Source organism: Corythoichthys intestinalis, chromosome 2 (genome assembly GCF_030265065.1).
Source record: "Corythoichthys intestinalis isolate RoL2023-P3 chromosome 2, ASM3026506v1, whole genome shotgun sequence".
NCBI lineage: Eukaryota > Metazoa > Chordata > Actinopteri > Syngnathiformes > Syngnathidae > Corythoichthys > Corythoichthys intestinalis.
In genome coordinates this window covers 63,066,119-63,080,989 of record NC_080396.1, presented here as the reverse complement: position 1 = coordinate 63,080,989, position 14,871 = coordinate 63,066,119, and the positions used below count along the sequence as shown (strand labels likewise).

The 14,871-nt window shown below is 40.7% G+C and overlaps 1 protein-coding gene across 1 annotated transcript; it reads left to right on the top strand.

Moving 5' to 3' along the window:
- Positions 1 to 341: 341 nt before the first annotated feature.
- On the top strand, positions 342 to 9,478 carry nsun5 (NOP2/Sun RNA methyltransferase 5). Its single transcript, XM_057828637.1, has 5 exons — positions 342 to 783; positions 939 to 1,650; positions 1,729 to 1,939; positions 6,977 to 7,141; positions 8,173 to 9,478. Exons 1-5 carry the CDS (start codon positions 571 to 573, stop codon positions 8,363 to 8,365), a joined length of 1,494 nt encoding a protein of 497 aa, XP_057684620.1. The 5' UTR covers positions 342 to 570; the 3' UTR covers positions 8,366 to 9,478.
- Positions 9,479 to 14,871: the final 5,393 nt, after the last annotated feature.

Genomic DNA, 14,871 nt, shown 5'->3' with positions numbered 1-14,871 from the left:
CAGCATATTCCCTGAAGAAACAGTAAAATAATTTCCAGATAGGGCCCCTACATTATAACAAGTTTGATGGCAAAAGCCATGCTGCATTTAAATAGTCATTTAGAATTGGTGCTTCCCGACTTTTACTGAGCCAAGGCCTACCTAGCGATCAGTTGAATACGGGTAAATTTAAGAAATAAACTATATAATGTGTTTGTAAAGAAAAAACGTTTCGCTTCCACAATTTTAGTCAGGAAAAAAAATAAGTCAGATTGTCCTTTTTTTTTTTTTTTTTTTTTTACCCCACCATAGCTTTATTGACTAACTAGGCGATAACAATAATTGCCTGCGCATTCTGATGACATCACAGGAATGTTTGACTTCTGTAAAACACAGCTTCGACTGATTCCACGTGCTCGACAACAACAATATCTTGGTTGAATTTTGCAGATGTGGTCTCCCAAGCAAGCAACGTATTTTAGGTTATCTTTTTCGTGGAGTTGGCCTGTTCTAGATACCTTGGTTAACGAAACGGAGCGGTTGAATGCCGTTTAATCGCTAACTAGCTTGTGGATCTCGTTGCTTTGGGTCATGGCGCTGTACAAGAAAGCCGCCGAGATCCTGGAGAAGGTTGATAGGCAACAAGGTGCGATGAAAACGTTGGTGTATGAAAGTAAATTTTCCAACATTAAGCAGCTCTTCGCGCTGGTCTGCGAGACCCAGAAGTTCTCGCCCATCCTGGAGCAGATCATCGTTTCGACCAAACTGCTGAAGCTTACAAAATTGAAAATGAACTTGGCCAAGGTTTGTCATGAAAAATTCAAATTATTTTTTTCTCCTCTTTTTTTGTTATTATTATGAGTACTCCGTGTGACCTGCTTATTCATATTGGATATACTCCAGCTATTTTCGAACTATGTGTGAGTGTTTTGTTTGTTTGTTTTTTTTCCCCATAAAAGGTGCTTGTCTTTGACCTCCTAATGGGCCATGGGCTGAAGTGTGGCGGCTCATGGAAGGCGCTCCTGATGAGACATCGCTACAGGCTGCAGTCTGAGCTGGAACTAATGAAAGTCAAGCGAAAAGTCAGCAGGAACGAGGACCTGCTTCCCAAAGACGTCCAGCAGCATGTGGGGGACCAGCTGCCCAGGTACGTGCGTGTCAACACCCTGAAGACCACTATGGAGGATACGGTGGACTACCTCAAGAGGGATGGCTTCACATACATGGGTGAGGCCTTTAAGTTGGATGACTTGACCTTGAAGGCCAAAGAGTTTGTGAAAGACCTCCATCTCCCAGAGGTGCTAGTCTTTGCCCCCAAAACAGACTTCCACGACCACTTTCTCTACAAGGCCGGGCATATTATTCTCCAGGATAAAGCTAGCTGCCTCCCTGCCTTCCTTTTGGACGCCCCGCCCGGCAGCCACGTCATTGACGCCTGCGCCGCACCCGGAAATAAGACCAGTCACCTGGCCGCCACCATGAAGAACAGAGGCAAGGTGTTTGCTTTTGATTTGGATGCCAAGCGTCTTGCCACCATGAGTACTCTCTTGCTGCGAGCGGGCCTCACATGTCATCAGCTGGCCAACCAGGACTTCTTAAAGGTGGACCCTGAGAGCAAGTTGTATGAGAATGTGGAGTACATCCTGCTCGATCCTTCGTGCAGTGGATCAGGTAAAACTTGCACATTTTATTTCTATATATCACAAACTAAAGTCTGGAGTGTTTTATTTCTATTCATTTTTCTTTCAGGCATGGTGTGTCTCCAGGACCGCGTCAACTCTGCAGACTCAGAAAAGGAAGCATCTCGTCTGGCTTCGCTGGCCTCTTTCCAGCTGCGTTGCCTGAACCATGCGCTTCGATTCCCCCGGCTGAAGCGCCTGACCTACTCCACCTGCTCCGTCCACAGCCAGGAGAATGAAGAGGTCGTAACGGCCTGTCTCCAGCAAAACCCTGGCTTCAGGTTTGCATTTGAATGGGTGTACTTGAACTATTAGAATACATTGCCACTACATTAACGGTAAATTTGGTTTAAAAAAAAAAGGACATTTATATTTAGGGGTGTGACAAAATACCGAAACTGTGATATATCGTGATACTTTGTATCTCAAAAGGTTATCGATATGCTCCTGCCAAGAATCGAGATATTGTTTTAAAAAGGTGTCAATGTTTAAAAAAAAATTTAAAAAAAAGGAACCAACAAGTTGCTACCAAAATCTTCCACCATAATAGTGTCTGGCAACGTTCGTTCATTCGAAATAGGGCTGCAGCTATCGATTATTTTAGTAGTGAATTAATCGATGAACTATTTAGTTTAAATAATCGAGTAATCGGATAAGGAACATAAAAAATTAAAATACCTGAGCTGAGCCTCACACGATATATATATAAAAGAGGATCTATGTACAACAAAAGAACAATTGGATAACTTACATAGCAAAAGTCCGCTAGCTTAAATGCCATAAAATGCTAATGCTTTTTTTACAATGCTCTTAACAAAGGGCTCGGACATATATTCCCACAAAAAACGGCTAAATATACCTTGAAACTAAATTAGGAATGCATTAAAAAAATCATTAGCTCAAACAAACTCCTATGTTGGTCTTGACAGGGAGCAGATTGATTCAGCCATGTGAAATGAGGTAGACTAGAGGGCTGCGTATTAGGGTGTGTCAAGAAATAAAAAGTTGAGAAATGAGAGGGGGCCCTATGTTTTCAAATTGTCTTATGATATACTTGATCATAATCAAAAGCAAAAAAATAGTTTTGACTTTATTTACCTACCCCCTTTTTTTGATTGAAAAAACAGCATTTTTTGGGCGTTTTTGCATTTTTTGACCATTTCAGCCTAAACCCTGTTTTTTCAGATATGTAATTTTTTATGCAATATTTATCATCTCCATTTAAAACCAGATATTTACTACAGTTGTACATGGTCCCTTTAAAAATAAAAAAAATGGTCCTTTTAAAAATTAAACTTATTTAGTTTCCAATAAAACTTTTACTCTTCTAACATGCCAAGACATGCTGCCGGCCATCACAGATCATTAAGAGAACACTTTGTTCCCGATCATATTTGAATTGAACTGTTGAACCTTTTTATTGATAACTCCTATTGAGATGGGTCCCAAGACCAGGCATGAGGCTGGTACTAGTCTGGCTAATGTGACAGGTCCTGGAGAACCGATGATACAAACCGAGCTCCCTACCCTCCGGGGTGTCCTGAGGCATGGCATCTACCTGCAGGAAAAGAGGCTGTTGGAGGATGGAGTGGATAGGAGGAACTACCGCATCAACCAGCTGGTCAAGGATGTCAGGGTGGAGTGGGTGGGCTGTTGGCAGTGGGCAAATGCTCAATTCAGTCCCCCGGTCACCATAATAGACAAGTCCATAGAACGGAAAATCCAGGTGGCCTGGACTGCTCTGGAAAACTTCGCCTGGAACAGAGGGGGCATGAATTGGTCACCAGGATTGCCTCAGAGTGAGCAAACCATGCAGAGGACCGGACAGTCGGCATGACGGTCAACTGCACCACCTTGGGCTGGGTGCGGAGGCAGGATAGCTCAAACAGGACATTCCTTGGACCATCCACCCAGCTGTTGTTGACCTTTACTTGGAACCAGCAGGGGAAGTACACATTAATTATGAAGGAGACAATGTCCTACAGTCTAGCCAGGAGCTTGCCCTTAAGTCCATGACTGAAGTTGCTACCGACTGTCAGATCTCTGGAGAGAACCCTTAGCTTCCCGGCAATTCCAGGGAAGACAAGTCTCCCTGATCTTCCTGACAAAATAGTGAAAGACCTCTCCTCAGACCAGCACTATGGATACAGGATCACCAAAGCTATCAGAAGTGGCAAGATGGACAATGATCTTGCTACACTGACAGTTGGCAAGACCGGACACAGCCGGTGGCTCACCACAGCTAACCTGTTCTGTGACTGGTGGTGCCGCAGTCATGGACTTAAGGGCAAGCTCCTAGCTAGACTGAAGGAGATTGTCTCCTTCATAATTAATGTGTACTTCCCCTGCTGGTTCCAAGTAAAGGTCAACAACAGCTGGGTGGATGGTCCAAGGAATGTCCTGTTTGAGGTTCAACAGTTCAATTCAAATATGTTCGGGTACAAAGTGTTCTCTTAATGATCTGTGATGGCCGGCAGCATGTCTTGGCATGTTAGAAGAGTAAAAGTTTTATTGGAAACTAAATAAGTTTAATTTTTAAAAGGACCATTTTTTTTATTTTTAAAGGGGCAATGTACAACTGTAGTAAATAACTGGTTTTAAATGGAGATGATAAATATTGCATAAAAATTACATATCTGAAAAAACAGGGTTTAGGCGGAAATGGTCAAAAAATGCAAAAATGCCCCAAAAATGCTGTTTTTTCAATCAAAAAAGGGGGTAGGTAAATAAAGTCAAAACTATTTATTTGCTTTTGATTATGATCAAGTATATCATAAGACAACTTGAAAACATAGGGCCCCCTCTCATTTCTCAACTTTTTATTTCTTGACACACCCTACTACGTATCCACCAAATCAATAGACCCTACCCACGTGACGTCACAACTCCTTCCTCCTGACTGGTGCCGCCCAATTGTCCGTCAACACATCATGTTTCCCTTTTACGGCTACGTACATTCCTCCTATTTACGACGTGTTTTTCTGCTCGTTAACATTAATAATCAAAATGGTGAAGGCGTGTGTGGCGATCGGTTGCAATAACAGAGAAGATATTGTAGAAGACGGAGAGACTTGAAGTTCTACCGGATTCCGAGAGACCCGGAGAGAAGAGAGCGAGATGGCTGCTGCAATTCGACGAGAAAACTGGGCTCCAAACGATTACCACAGATTATGTAGTAGTCATTTTATATCTGGTAAGATGCATTTAATATATATTTAGAGGGTTTTGGGCTGACAACCACAATTAAGATCATTGCTAGGCTAATCGCCGACAACATACACGTATGTATGTAGTGAGAGTGCTATCGCTAAACCATATAAACATTAAAAGCCCTAACTCCATTGACAAATGACATGAAATACATTAGACTTGACAGTGGATGTTAGCAAGAACAAAAGATTTTGAATTGAAAATTTCGTAACTCACCTTTCCAAGCACAAGAATTTTCGTGGACGAGGACCTGTTTCACCCAACCAGCAACGAAGTATTTATAAGCCTCCAAGCTCTTGAAGTTTTTCAAACTTTCGCGAGAATAGGCTGATTTTGTGTGGACAAGATAGTTGTACAGTTCAGGGTAGCTAGCAGATGTCAGGCAAATACGGCGGAGACAGCGAGTCGAAAAACATCGATTTAGGCATCAAATATGGATCTGGCAAATGGATAAACTGAAGCTTTTCCACATAACGCCTTTGATGAAACGCATCAAGTGAGTTTACGGCATCCGAAAGCACCGGGTCTTCCATGAAATGCATTATAAATTGCTCGATCAATTGAGACCATTGATAATACAGACACAAAATGACGGACAAGTGGGCGGAACCATACAGCGAGCACGTGATTTTGTGACGTCGGTGGGTAGGGTCTATAAGTTCAAACACTTTCAAGACATACCATTACAACGCCACTTTAATTAAACGAATACTTGAAGCAGCAAAATTTAATTTGAATCTTTTTTTCTAATCGAATACTCAAATTAATCGATTAACCGTTGCAGCACTAATTCGAAACCAGAGCATTCGCAGTCATTCTGTTCAATTTTCGGGGCATTTACGGGTCACTGCTGTTCATTTACAGGTCATTTCCTGTTGAGTTTGAGTCACTGCCTAATGGCCTATTCATTTGGGTGATTCCCAGGTCACTTCCTGTTCTGTAAATCAAAATAAACAGGAAGTGACCCATAAAATACCCCAAAATCATCAGGAAGTAACTGAAAATGAACAGGCAAATGACCTTAAATGACCTCATTGCCTGGCATTGGCTGCCACTGACGGCCATAGAGGTTCAATTCGTTTGAAGTGGGAGGGATGGTGGCGAATTCGCTGCCACCCTCCCAGTTCAAAGGGATTGGACGTCTACTTGTGATGAACTCATTCCAATTCACAGCAGAAGCTTGTTTTTCTGTTTATTAGTTGTTTGTAGAATATCCTAGAATGATTTCCTGACTAATGTATCGATAATCGTTGTATCGCCATATCGTCAGATCATCGTTATCGTGAGCTTTGTATCGTGTATCGTATCGTGATGTAACAAGTGGTTCTCACTCCTATTTATATTGTTGTAGATTGGCAGTAAATCGTGAGGGGGAAAAAAAAACTGGATTGTTTTTTTTCCCTTTGCCAACAAATATTTTAATAGTCGATTCATTGTTAAGAAATATCGTCGAACTAAAAATTGCCCAAATCCTCTTTTTGGAGTGTCTTCATAGTATATTTTATTATATTTTTTATTCATTTATTTTTATTATTTATGTTTAACTATAAAACATACGTACATTTACATTTTTTTTTAAAAATGGTAAAAACGGTATTCCCTTTTCAATGTATTTTTTTTTAGTTAATTGATTTTTAAATTTAGATAAAGGGGGAAATAAACTTTAAATATTGTCTTATTTCTATGTTATGATGAAAGCAGGTAATTATCTTTGTAATTACAAGTAATCAAAAGCAAATATTAGCAAACATCAGCTTTTGCATTAGAAAACAATGCAGTTACAGTGCTTCTGCAAAGTATTCATAGCTTTTCAATTTTTCCACGATTGATATTATAGTCATATTCCAAAATAGATTGAATTAATTTTTTTTCTCTGGAAAAATTGGAGCATTGCGAATACTCTACAAAAAGTACTGTACATAATGTTCATAGTCCAGCTTTTCCCAGCACATAGTTTTTGGTTCTAATATAAATTTACTCAAAGCCCAGAGTTAGATAATAATAAACAACACGATTTATACGGGCAGTTTAATCAACTAATGGCAAAATAATACTTTTGGAAGCCCTACTATTATATACTGAGCATCTTTTGTCTCATGTCCCCGCAGGCTTGTTCCTCTACTGGCTGAGTGGCCCGAGCGAGGCCGGCCACCCCTCACTCAGTGTTTGCGGGCAAGCGTCAGTGGGACACTGACTCACGGGTTCTTTGTAGCCCTACTAGAGAGGTGCAGTGAAGCTGACAAGCTGATGCCACAGCTGACCGTCCAGATAAGGTATATAGCTAAACATTGTTTTTTTTTTGTGGCATAGTTTTGTCAAATCTAAAATCTATGCTGTTGGATTCATCATTTGAATTTGTAGGGCTGTCCTAATCGTTTTTTTTTGCACCCACTCCATCTTGGAGACACCTATTTTATAGAATCTGTTGATAATGAGTCCCGAGCCAATTCCTCGGCAAATATATGTACAGTGGTACCTCAACATACGAATTTAATTCGTTCCAGGACCTGGTTTGTTAGTCGAAATGGTCGTATGTCGAGTGGGATTTTCCCAAAAACCTACGCTAAATCCTGAATAAATACTGCTGGTACAATTACATGTGCAATTACACATAGCAAAAGCAAATGAGTTATAACTAAAAAATCGGAATAACATAATGATAATAATAATAATAATAATTATTATTATTATTATCATTATGTAATGAATTGGGTTCTAATGTGGTGGTTCTGTTTTGCATGCTGTTCCTGAAAGCATCGTGTGAATGACGACAAGAGGTGTGGAAGAATTTTTACTTTCTCTTTTCATGTTTTTTGCGTCGGCTACGGCGGACAGTAGCCGTATTGTGTTGCACAAGTTCTGAAATATATGTTTAGGAACCTGACGATGCTGGCGAGTGCCTTGCCAATATTACAATAATAATAATTTTCACCTTAACCTATTCGTAACGTATTCCAGCCATATTGTTGAGCCAGTTCATTGACACACACGCCACGTTCATATTTTCCATCATTTCCATCGTAATCTAATTGCTAGGTGTCATCTTTTTCCTTTTTTTTCACCACCTGCACTAACCTTCTTGGGACTCATGTTGAGTTCTCTCTTTTAGTAAGTGTGTTAATGACGTTTATTAGCATTAAGCTAAAAGGTTTTCAAGAACAAAGGAATGCAAGGTGGTTTTTGCTTTATTAATGCATAGTATGTGTAATGTATGTGTTGTACATGTTCAGTTTTTGGTGTTAACTAATTAAATTAGGACATAGATGGACTGCATCCAATCTTAAGCACTGTATATGCTAATCAGGCATCCGGAGCTATCAGTGACCAGCCCACCAGTCTCTGAGAAGACCCCTGAAGCACCTCTCACCGACGCTTCTGAGTGTGAGGAAAAGGTGACTGTTGCTGGTGACAGCGCACAAGGTGAGAAGACCAAAAAGAGGAAGAGGAGGAGGAAGAAGACGAAAATTGAAGGTGTGGAAACAGAACTGAAAGACTGAATGGGCATGTTGGACAAAAGAACATGTCATATTTAAGCTTTTACTTTTTTGCATAACTCCAGATGTAACTAAAACGTTCATTGTTTTCTCCAATGGTCCTCCAGGGAGTTACACCTAGGTTCTTTTGCTTATGAGCTGCAGAATTTTTCTACACTAGCCTGACACTAATTAGGGATTTGGAAACACATCCGACTTTATTACTTGATAAGCATAAGTTAGTGATGGACAACCACACAAATTTCAAATCCTCGGATTCCTTGTATTCAGATCACTTGTGCAGGTTGCAATGAAAGCTGAAGAGGGCGCGCCATACAGAATGCTTTTGAGTGGTCTGTGTTGTGCACCGCCTCAAAGTGTACAGTATATACAGTGTATGTAGATAGTGCATTGTCTTTCTTTGTTCTCTGCTGTATCGCTGTAATTTCTGCGCTCTAGGGGATTTTACAACAAAGGAGTGGCTGTTTCTTGCTGTAGCCCGTCACTACCTCCTGTTGTTAACTTCTCCAGCAATCATTTGCTGCATGCCTTCCCAGCTCAAATGGCTTGGATGTTAATTGCCATCAGTGGCACTGAAACAGAAACAGCTTTTCCCAGTTGGGCAGATTGACAGCTGTCGTTATGGCAGAGACTGTGTGAAACCCACAATACATGCACGAACACACACACATCAAACACACCTCCAAGAGCAGACAGACTCCCGACAGGGCTATAGGCACGGGGTCAATGGTCACTGCAGACATCACATCTAATACTGTCATGCGCAAGTAAATGCAGCGAACAAAGGACTGTAAACTACACAAGAAGACAAAGACCATTTGAATTTGCTTTTCATTTGTTTGTGGTGTATGAACACATTTATTAAAACGAAAGGAAAACATTAGTTGTTGGTCATAAATTTCCTGCCAATGTACGGTAAACGTATCTGTCTATCTGACTCATTCATATTTCATATCGATATAGCAACAATATTTTGGCATTCTAACAGAACTGCCATAAAAAATGTAATTTTATATGCAATTTATGTGGAAAACTTTGCTATCCTTTATACTATGGAGTTATGCACTGTAAACTACTAGACTTAATGATGAAATAGTTTATACAAGATAATGTATTTTTACAATGGCCTAAATACAGTGCTGGCCAAAAGTAATGGCACCCCTGCAATTCTGTCAGACAATGCTCAAGTTCTCCCAGAAAATGATTGCAATTACAAATTTTTTTGGTAGTGATATCTTCATTTGTTTTGCTTGCAATGAAAAAAACACAAAAGAAAATTTGGGGGGGGGGGGGGGGGGGGTCACTATCATTTTACACAAAACTCCAAAAATGGGCCGGACAAAAGTACTGGCACCCTCAGCCGAAGACTTGGTAGCACAACCTTTAGACCACAGGTGTCAAACCGGTCCTCAAAGGGCCGCAGTGGGTGCTGGATTTCATTCCAACCAAAAAAGATGAATACCAATCTGGTGTTGTACAAGCGTAATCAGTTGATTCCAGTCAGGTGCTGCTTATTTTAGCAGAAACCTCATTGGTTGAACTGTCTGTGCTGGATCTGTTGGAACAAAGACCAGGACCCAATGCGGCCCTTTGTGGAATCTGTTTGACACCACTGCTTTAGGCAGAATAACTGCGAACAACCGCTTCCAGTATCCATCAATGAGTTTCTTACAATGCTCTTCTGGAATTTTAGACCATTCTTCTTTGGCCAACTGCTCCAGGTCTCTGAGATTTGAAGGATGTGTTCTCCAAACTGCCGTTTTCAGATCTCTCCACAGGTGTTCTATGGGATTCAGGTCTGGACTCATTGCTGGCCACTTTAGAAGTCTTCAGTGCTTTCTCTCAAACCATTTTCTCGTGATTTTTTAAGTGTGTTTTGGGTCATTGTCCTGCTGGAAGACCCACAACCACTGAGGGAGACCCAGCTTTTTCACACTTGGCCCTACATTATGCTGCAACATTTGTTGGTAGTCTTCAGACTTCATAATGCCATGCACATGGTCAAGCAGTCCAGTGCCAGAGGTAGCAAAACAACCCCAAAACATCAGGGAATCTCCGCCATGTTGACTGTGGCGACCGTGTTCTTTTCTTTGAAGGCCTGTTTTTTTTCCCCCTGTAAACTCTATGTTAATGCCTTTTCTCAAAAAGCTCTACTTTTGTCTCATCTGACCACAAAACATTCTTCCAAAAACATTTTTGGCTTTCTCAGGTAAGTTTTGGCATACTCCAGCTTGGCTTTTTTATGTCTCTTGGTAAGAAGTGGGGTCTTCCTGGGTATCCTACCATAGAGTCCCTTTTCATTCAGACGCCGACAGATAGTTCGGGTTGACACCTTTGTACCCTCGGACTGCAGGACAGCTTGAACTTCTTTGGATGTTAGTCGAGTTTCTTTATCCACTGTCCGCACAATCTTTCGTTGAAATCCCTCGTCAATTTTTCTTTCCGTCTACAACCAGGGCGGTTTGCCACTGTGCCATGGGCTTTACACTTATTGATTACCAGTGTTGGGAGTAACGCCGTTATAAATAACGCCATTACGTAACAGCGTTATTTTTTTCAGTAACGGGGTAATCTAACTAATTACTTTTTCCGCCGTTACAATGCCGTTACCGTTACTGATGGTCAAAAGCGGTGCGTTACTTACTCTGAATAAATTGAAGAAACTACCAGCCGTGTCGAGTCGACTCTCTGCTCTATTGATTTGTCATCCAAGACTTGGGGTGCGTTCAGTTTCGAGAATAGCGCACGTACTTCTGACTTCAAGCTGTTTGTCCCTGCTCATTCAATTAGACAATGCTTTCCAAAGTTTGGTAACGTTTCTGTGTTTGCTACACCTGATGCTAGCCTCGTTCCCATCTCCCACTGTCAGCCAGCAATAATTCTGCTTCCATCTTGAGGACGGCAGACGCTTTGAAGGTGACGTGAATTGTCGGGAAACGAGCCTACCTTAATGCAACCCCTCGAGTGATGCGATGGAAGTGATTGTGATTGGCTGAGGGTTAGTCATGTGTCGTGGTAAGCCAATCAGAGCCGGTGATTTCACAAGCAAACCGGAACAGCGCGTGCCACTGGCGTGTGCGGCAAACACACGCAAAACAGATGCACAGGGTCGGGATGGCAGAGCACTCAGAAGAAAAATTGTCCTTTAAGAGGTGGAGATATAGACACTATTTCAAGTTTGTCGAAATTAAAGGAAATAACCTGCATGTAATGTGTAATTTATGTCCCGGGGCAAAGCTTTTGTCGACATCTGTGGGAAGCAATTCAAATCTGCTGAAGCACCTAACAATTTAACTACCTGTCTGTTCTTCTCTATTCCACTGACTCAAATACTGCTCGGAAAATTTCAAATTCTTTGACATACAACAAGTCATTTTTAAAGTAACGGAAATGGTTACTTTCCCTGGTAACTAGTTACTTTTACTATAGAATAATTCAGTTACTAACTCAGTTACTTTTTGGAAGTAGTGAGTAATGTAACTAATTACTTTTTTAAAGTAACGTGCCCAACACTGTTGATTACACAGCGCATGGTAGACACAGGAACATTCAGGTCTTTGGAGATGGACTTGTAGCCTTGAGATTGCCATGCTTCCTCACAATTTTGCTTCTCAAGTCCTTAGACAGTTCTTTGGTCTTCTTTCTTTTCTCCATGCTCAATGTGGTACACACAAGGACACAGGTCAGAGGTTGAGTCAACTTTAATCCACTTTAACTGGCTGCAAATATGATTGTTATTGCCACCACCTGCTATGTGCTAAGGGTAAATAACAGGTGCTGTTATTTACACAAATTAGAGAAGCATCACATGATTTTTCAAAGGGTGCCAATACTTTTGTCTGGCCCATTTTTGGAGTTTTGTGTAAAATGACAAAGGATTTCTTTTTTCCCCCCATTCTCTTGTGTTTTTTCATTGCAAGCAAAATAAATGAAGATATTACTACGAAAGCATTTGTAATTGCAATCATTTTCTGGGAGAAATTGAGCATTATCTGAGAGAATTGCAGGGGTGCCAATACTTTTGGCCAGCACTGCAGTAATTGGTAATGGTTAATTACAATTACTACAAACTGATTTAATGTATCAAATGGCGTGATTAAATGAAACTGATCAAGAACACAATGACTAAATGTTAAAGCTGAAATTTAATGATGAACAACATTAATACGATGAGTAAAATGATTTATTTAATAAATATGCTATTAGTTACGATTACTAAATGATGCAACAGATCATAGAAGGATTAAATATCTGGCATAATAAAACTGACATTTTATAGTATTTATTACAAGATTAAGATTAAGATTAAGATTACAGTAATAACAAAATAATGGAATTGTCATGTTGACAACCATGTTCACATTCATTCATTCACTGCCATCCCTCCCAAGTAAAACTGATGGACGTCAATGGCAACCAACGAGTTACATTTTGGGGCATTTCAGGTCATTTACTGTTGATTTTCAGTCACTACGTGTAGATTTTGGGGCATTTATAACTGACTTCCTGTTGATTTGGGGCAAATGAACAGGAAGTGACCCAGGAATGAATAGCCACTCTTAACTTAAACTCAACAGGAACTGATCTGTAAATGCCCTAAAGTGAACAGGAAGTGACCGGTAAATGCCCCGAAAATTGGAAAGACTAGCTGCGAATGATTTCAAATTAATGAATGTTCATTCACCAATCTTAAACGGATTGCTCAGTTACCTTCTCGCGCTGTCAGTGGCACTCGTTGAGTTTACAGCGGCATTATTCTAGTGGAAGATTTTGGTCGATTTTTTTTTTTTTTTTTTTTTTTTTTTTTTTTTTTTAGCAGCGACACCTTTTTAAAACGATATATCGATTCTCGGCAGTAGCATATCGATAACCTTTTGGGATACAAAGTATCACAATATAGTGGGGCAAATAAGTATTTAGTCAACCATTAATTGTGCAAGTTCTCCCACTTGAAAATATTAGAGAGGCCCATAATTGTCAACATGGGTAAACCTCAACCATAACAGACAGATTGTGGAGAAAAAAAAACAGAAAATCACATTGTTTGATTTTTTAAAGAATTAATTTGCTAATCATGGTGGAAAATAAGTATTTGGTCAATACCAAAAGTTCATCTCAGTACTTTGTTATGTACCCTTTGTTGGCAGTAACGGAGGCCAAACGTTTTCGGTAACTCTTCACAAGCTTTTCACACACTGTTGCTGGTATTTTGGCCTATTCCTCCATGCAGATCTCCTCTTGAGCAGTGATGTTTTGGGGCTGTCGTTGGGCAACACAGACTTTCAACTCCCTCCACAGATTTTCTATGGGGTCGAGATCTGGAGACTGGCTAGGCCACTCCAGGACATTGAAATGCTTCTTACGAAGCCATTCCTTTGTTTCCCTGGCTGTGTGTTTAGGATCATTGTCATGCTGAAAGACCCAGCCACGTGTCATCTTCAATGCCCTTGCTGATACAAGGATATTTTCACTCAAAATATCTCAATACATGGCCCCATTCATTCTTTCCTTTACACAGATCAGTCGTCCTGGTCCCTTTGCAGAAAAACAGCCCCAAAGCATGGTGTTCTTCAGATTCAATTCAGTATTCTTTCTCCTCCAAACACGAGAATCTGTGTTTCTATCAAAAAGTTCTATTTTGGTTTCATCTGACCATAACACATTCTCCCAGTCCTCTTCAGGATCATCCAAATGCTCTCTATCAAACCGCAGACGGGCCTGGACGTGTACTTTCTTCAGCAGGGGGACACGTCTGGCAGTGCAGGATTTGAGTCCCTGGCGGCGCATTGTGTTACTGATAGTAGCCTTTGTTACTATGGTCCCAGTTTTCTGTAGGTCATTCACTAGGTCCCCCCGTGTGGTTCTGGGATTTTTGCTCACCGTTCTTGCTATCATTTTGACGCCACGGGGTGAGATCTTGCATGGAGCCCCAGATCGAGGGAGATTATCAGTGGTCTTGTATGCCTTCCATTTTCTAATAATTGCTCCTACAGTTGATTTCTTTACACCAAGCGTTTTACCTATTGCAGTCTTCCCAGCCTGGTGCAGGTCTACAATTTTGTCTCTGGTTTCCTTCGACAGTCTTGGCAATAGTGGAGTTTGGAGTGTGACTGACTCAGGTTGCGGACAGGTGTCTTTTATACCAATAATGAGTTAAAACAGGTGCCATTAACACAGGTAAGGAGTGGAGCCTTGTTAGCCCTCGTTAGAAGAAGTTAGACCTCTTTGACAGCCAGAAATCTAGCTTGTTTGTGGGTGACCAAATACTTATTTTCCACTCTAATTTGGAAATAAATTCTTTAAAAATCAAACAATGTGATTTTCTGGGTTTTTTTTCTCCACATTCTGTCTCTCATGGTTGAGGTTTACCCATGTTGACAATTAAAGGCCTCTCTAATCTTTTCAAGTAGGAGAACTTGCACAATTGGTGGTTGACTAAATACTTATTTGTCCCACTGTATATCACCATTTTGATATTTTATCACACCCCTAGTCATGTATCTGAAACT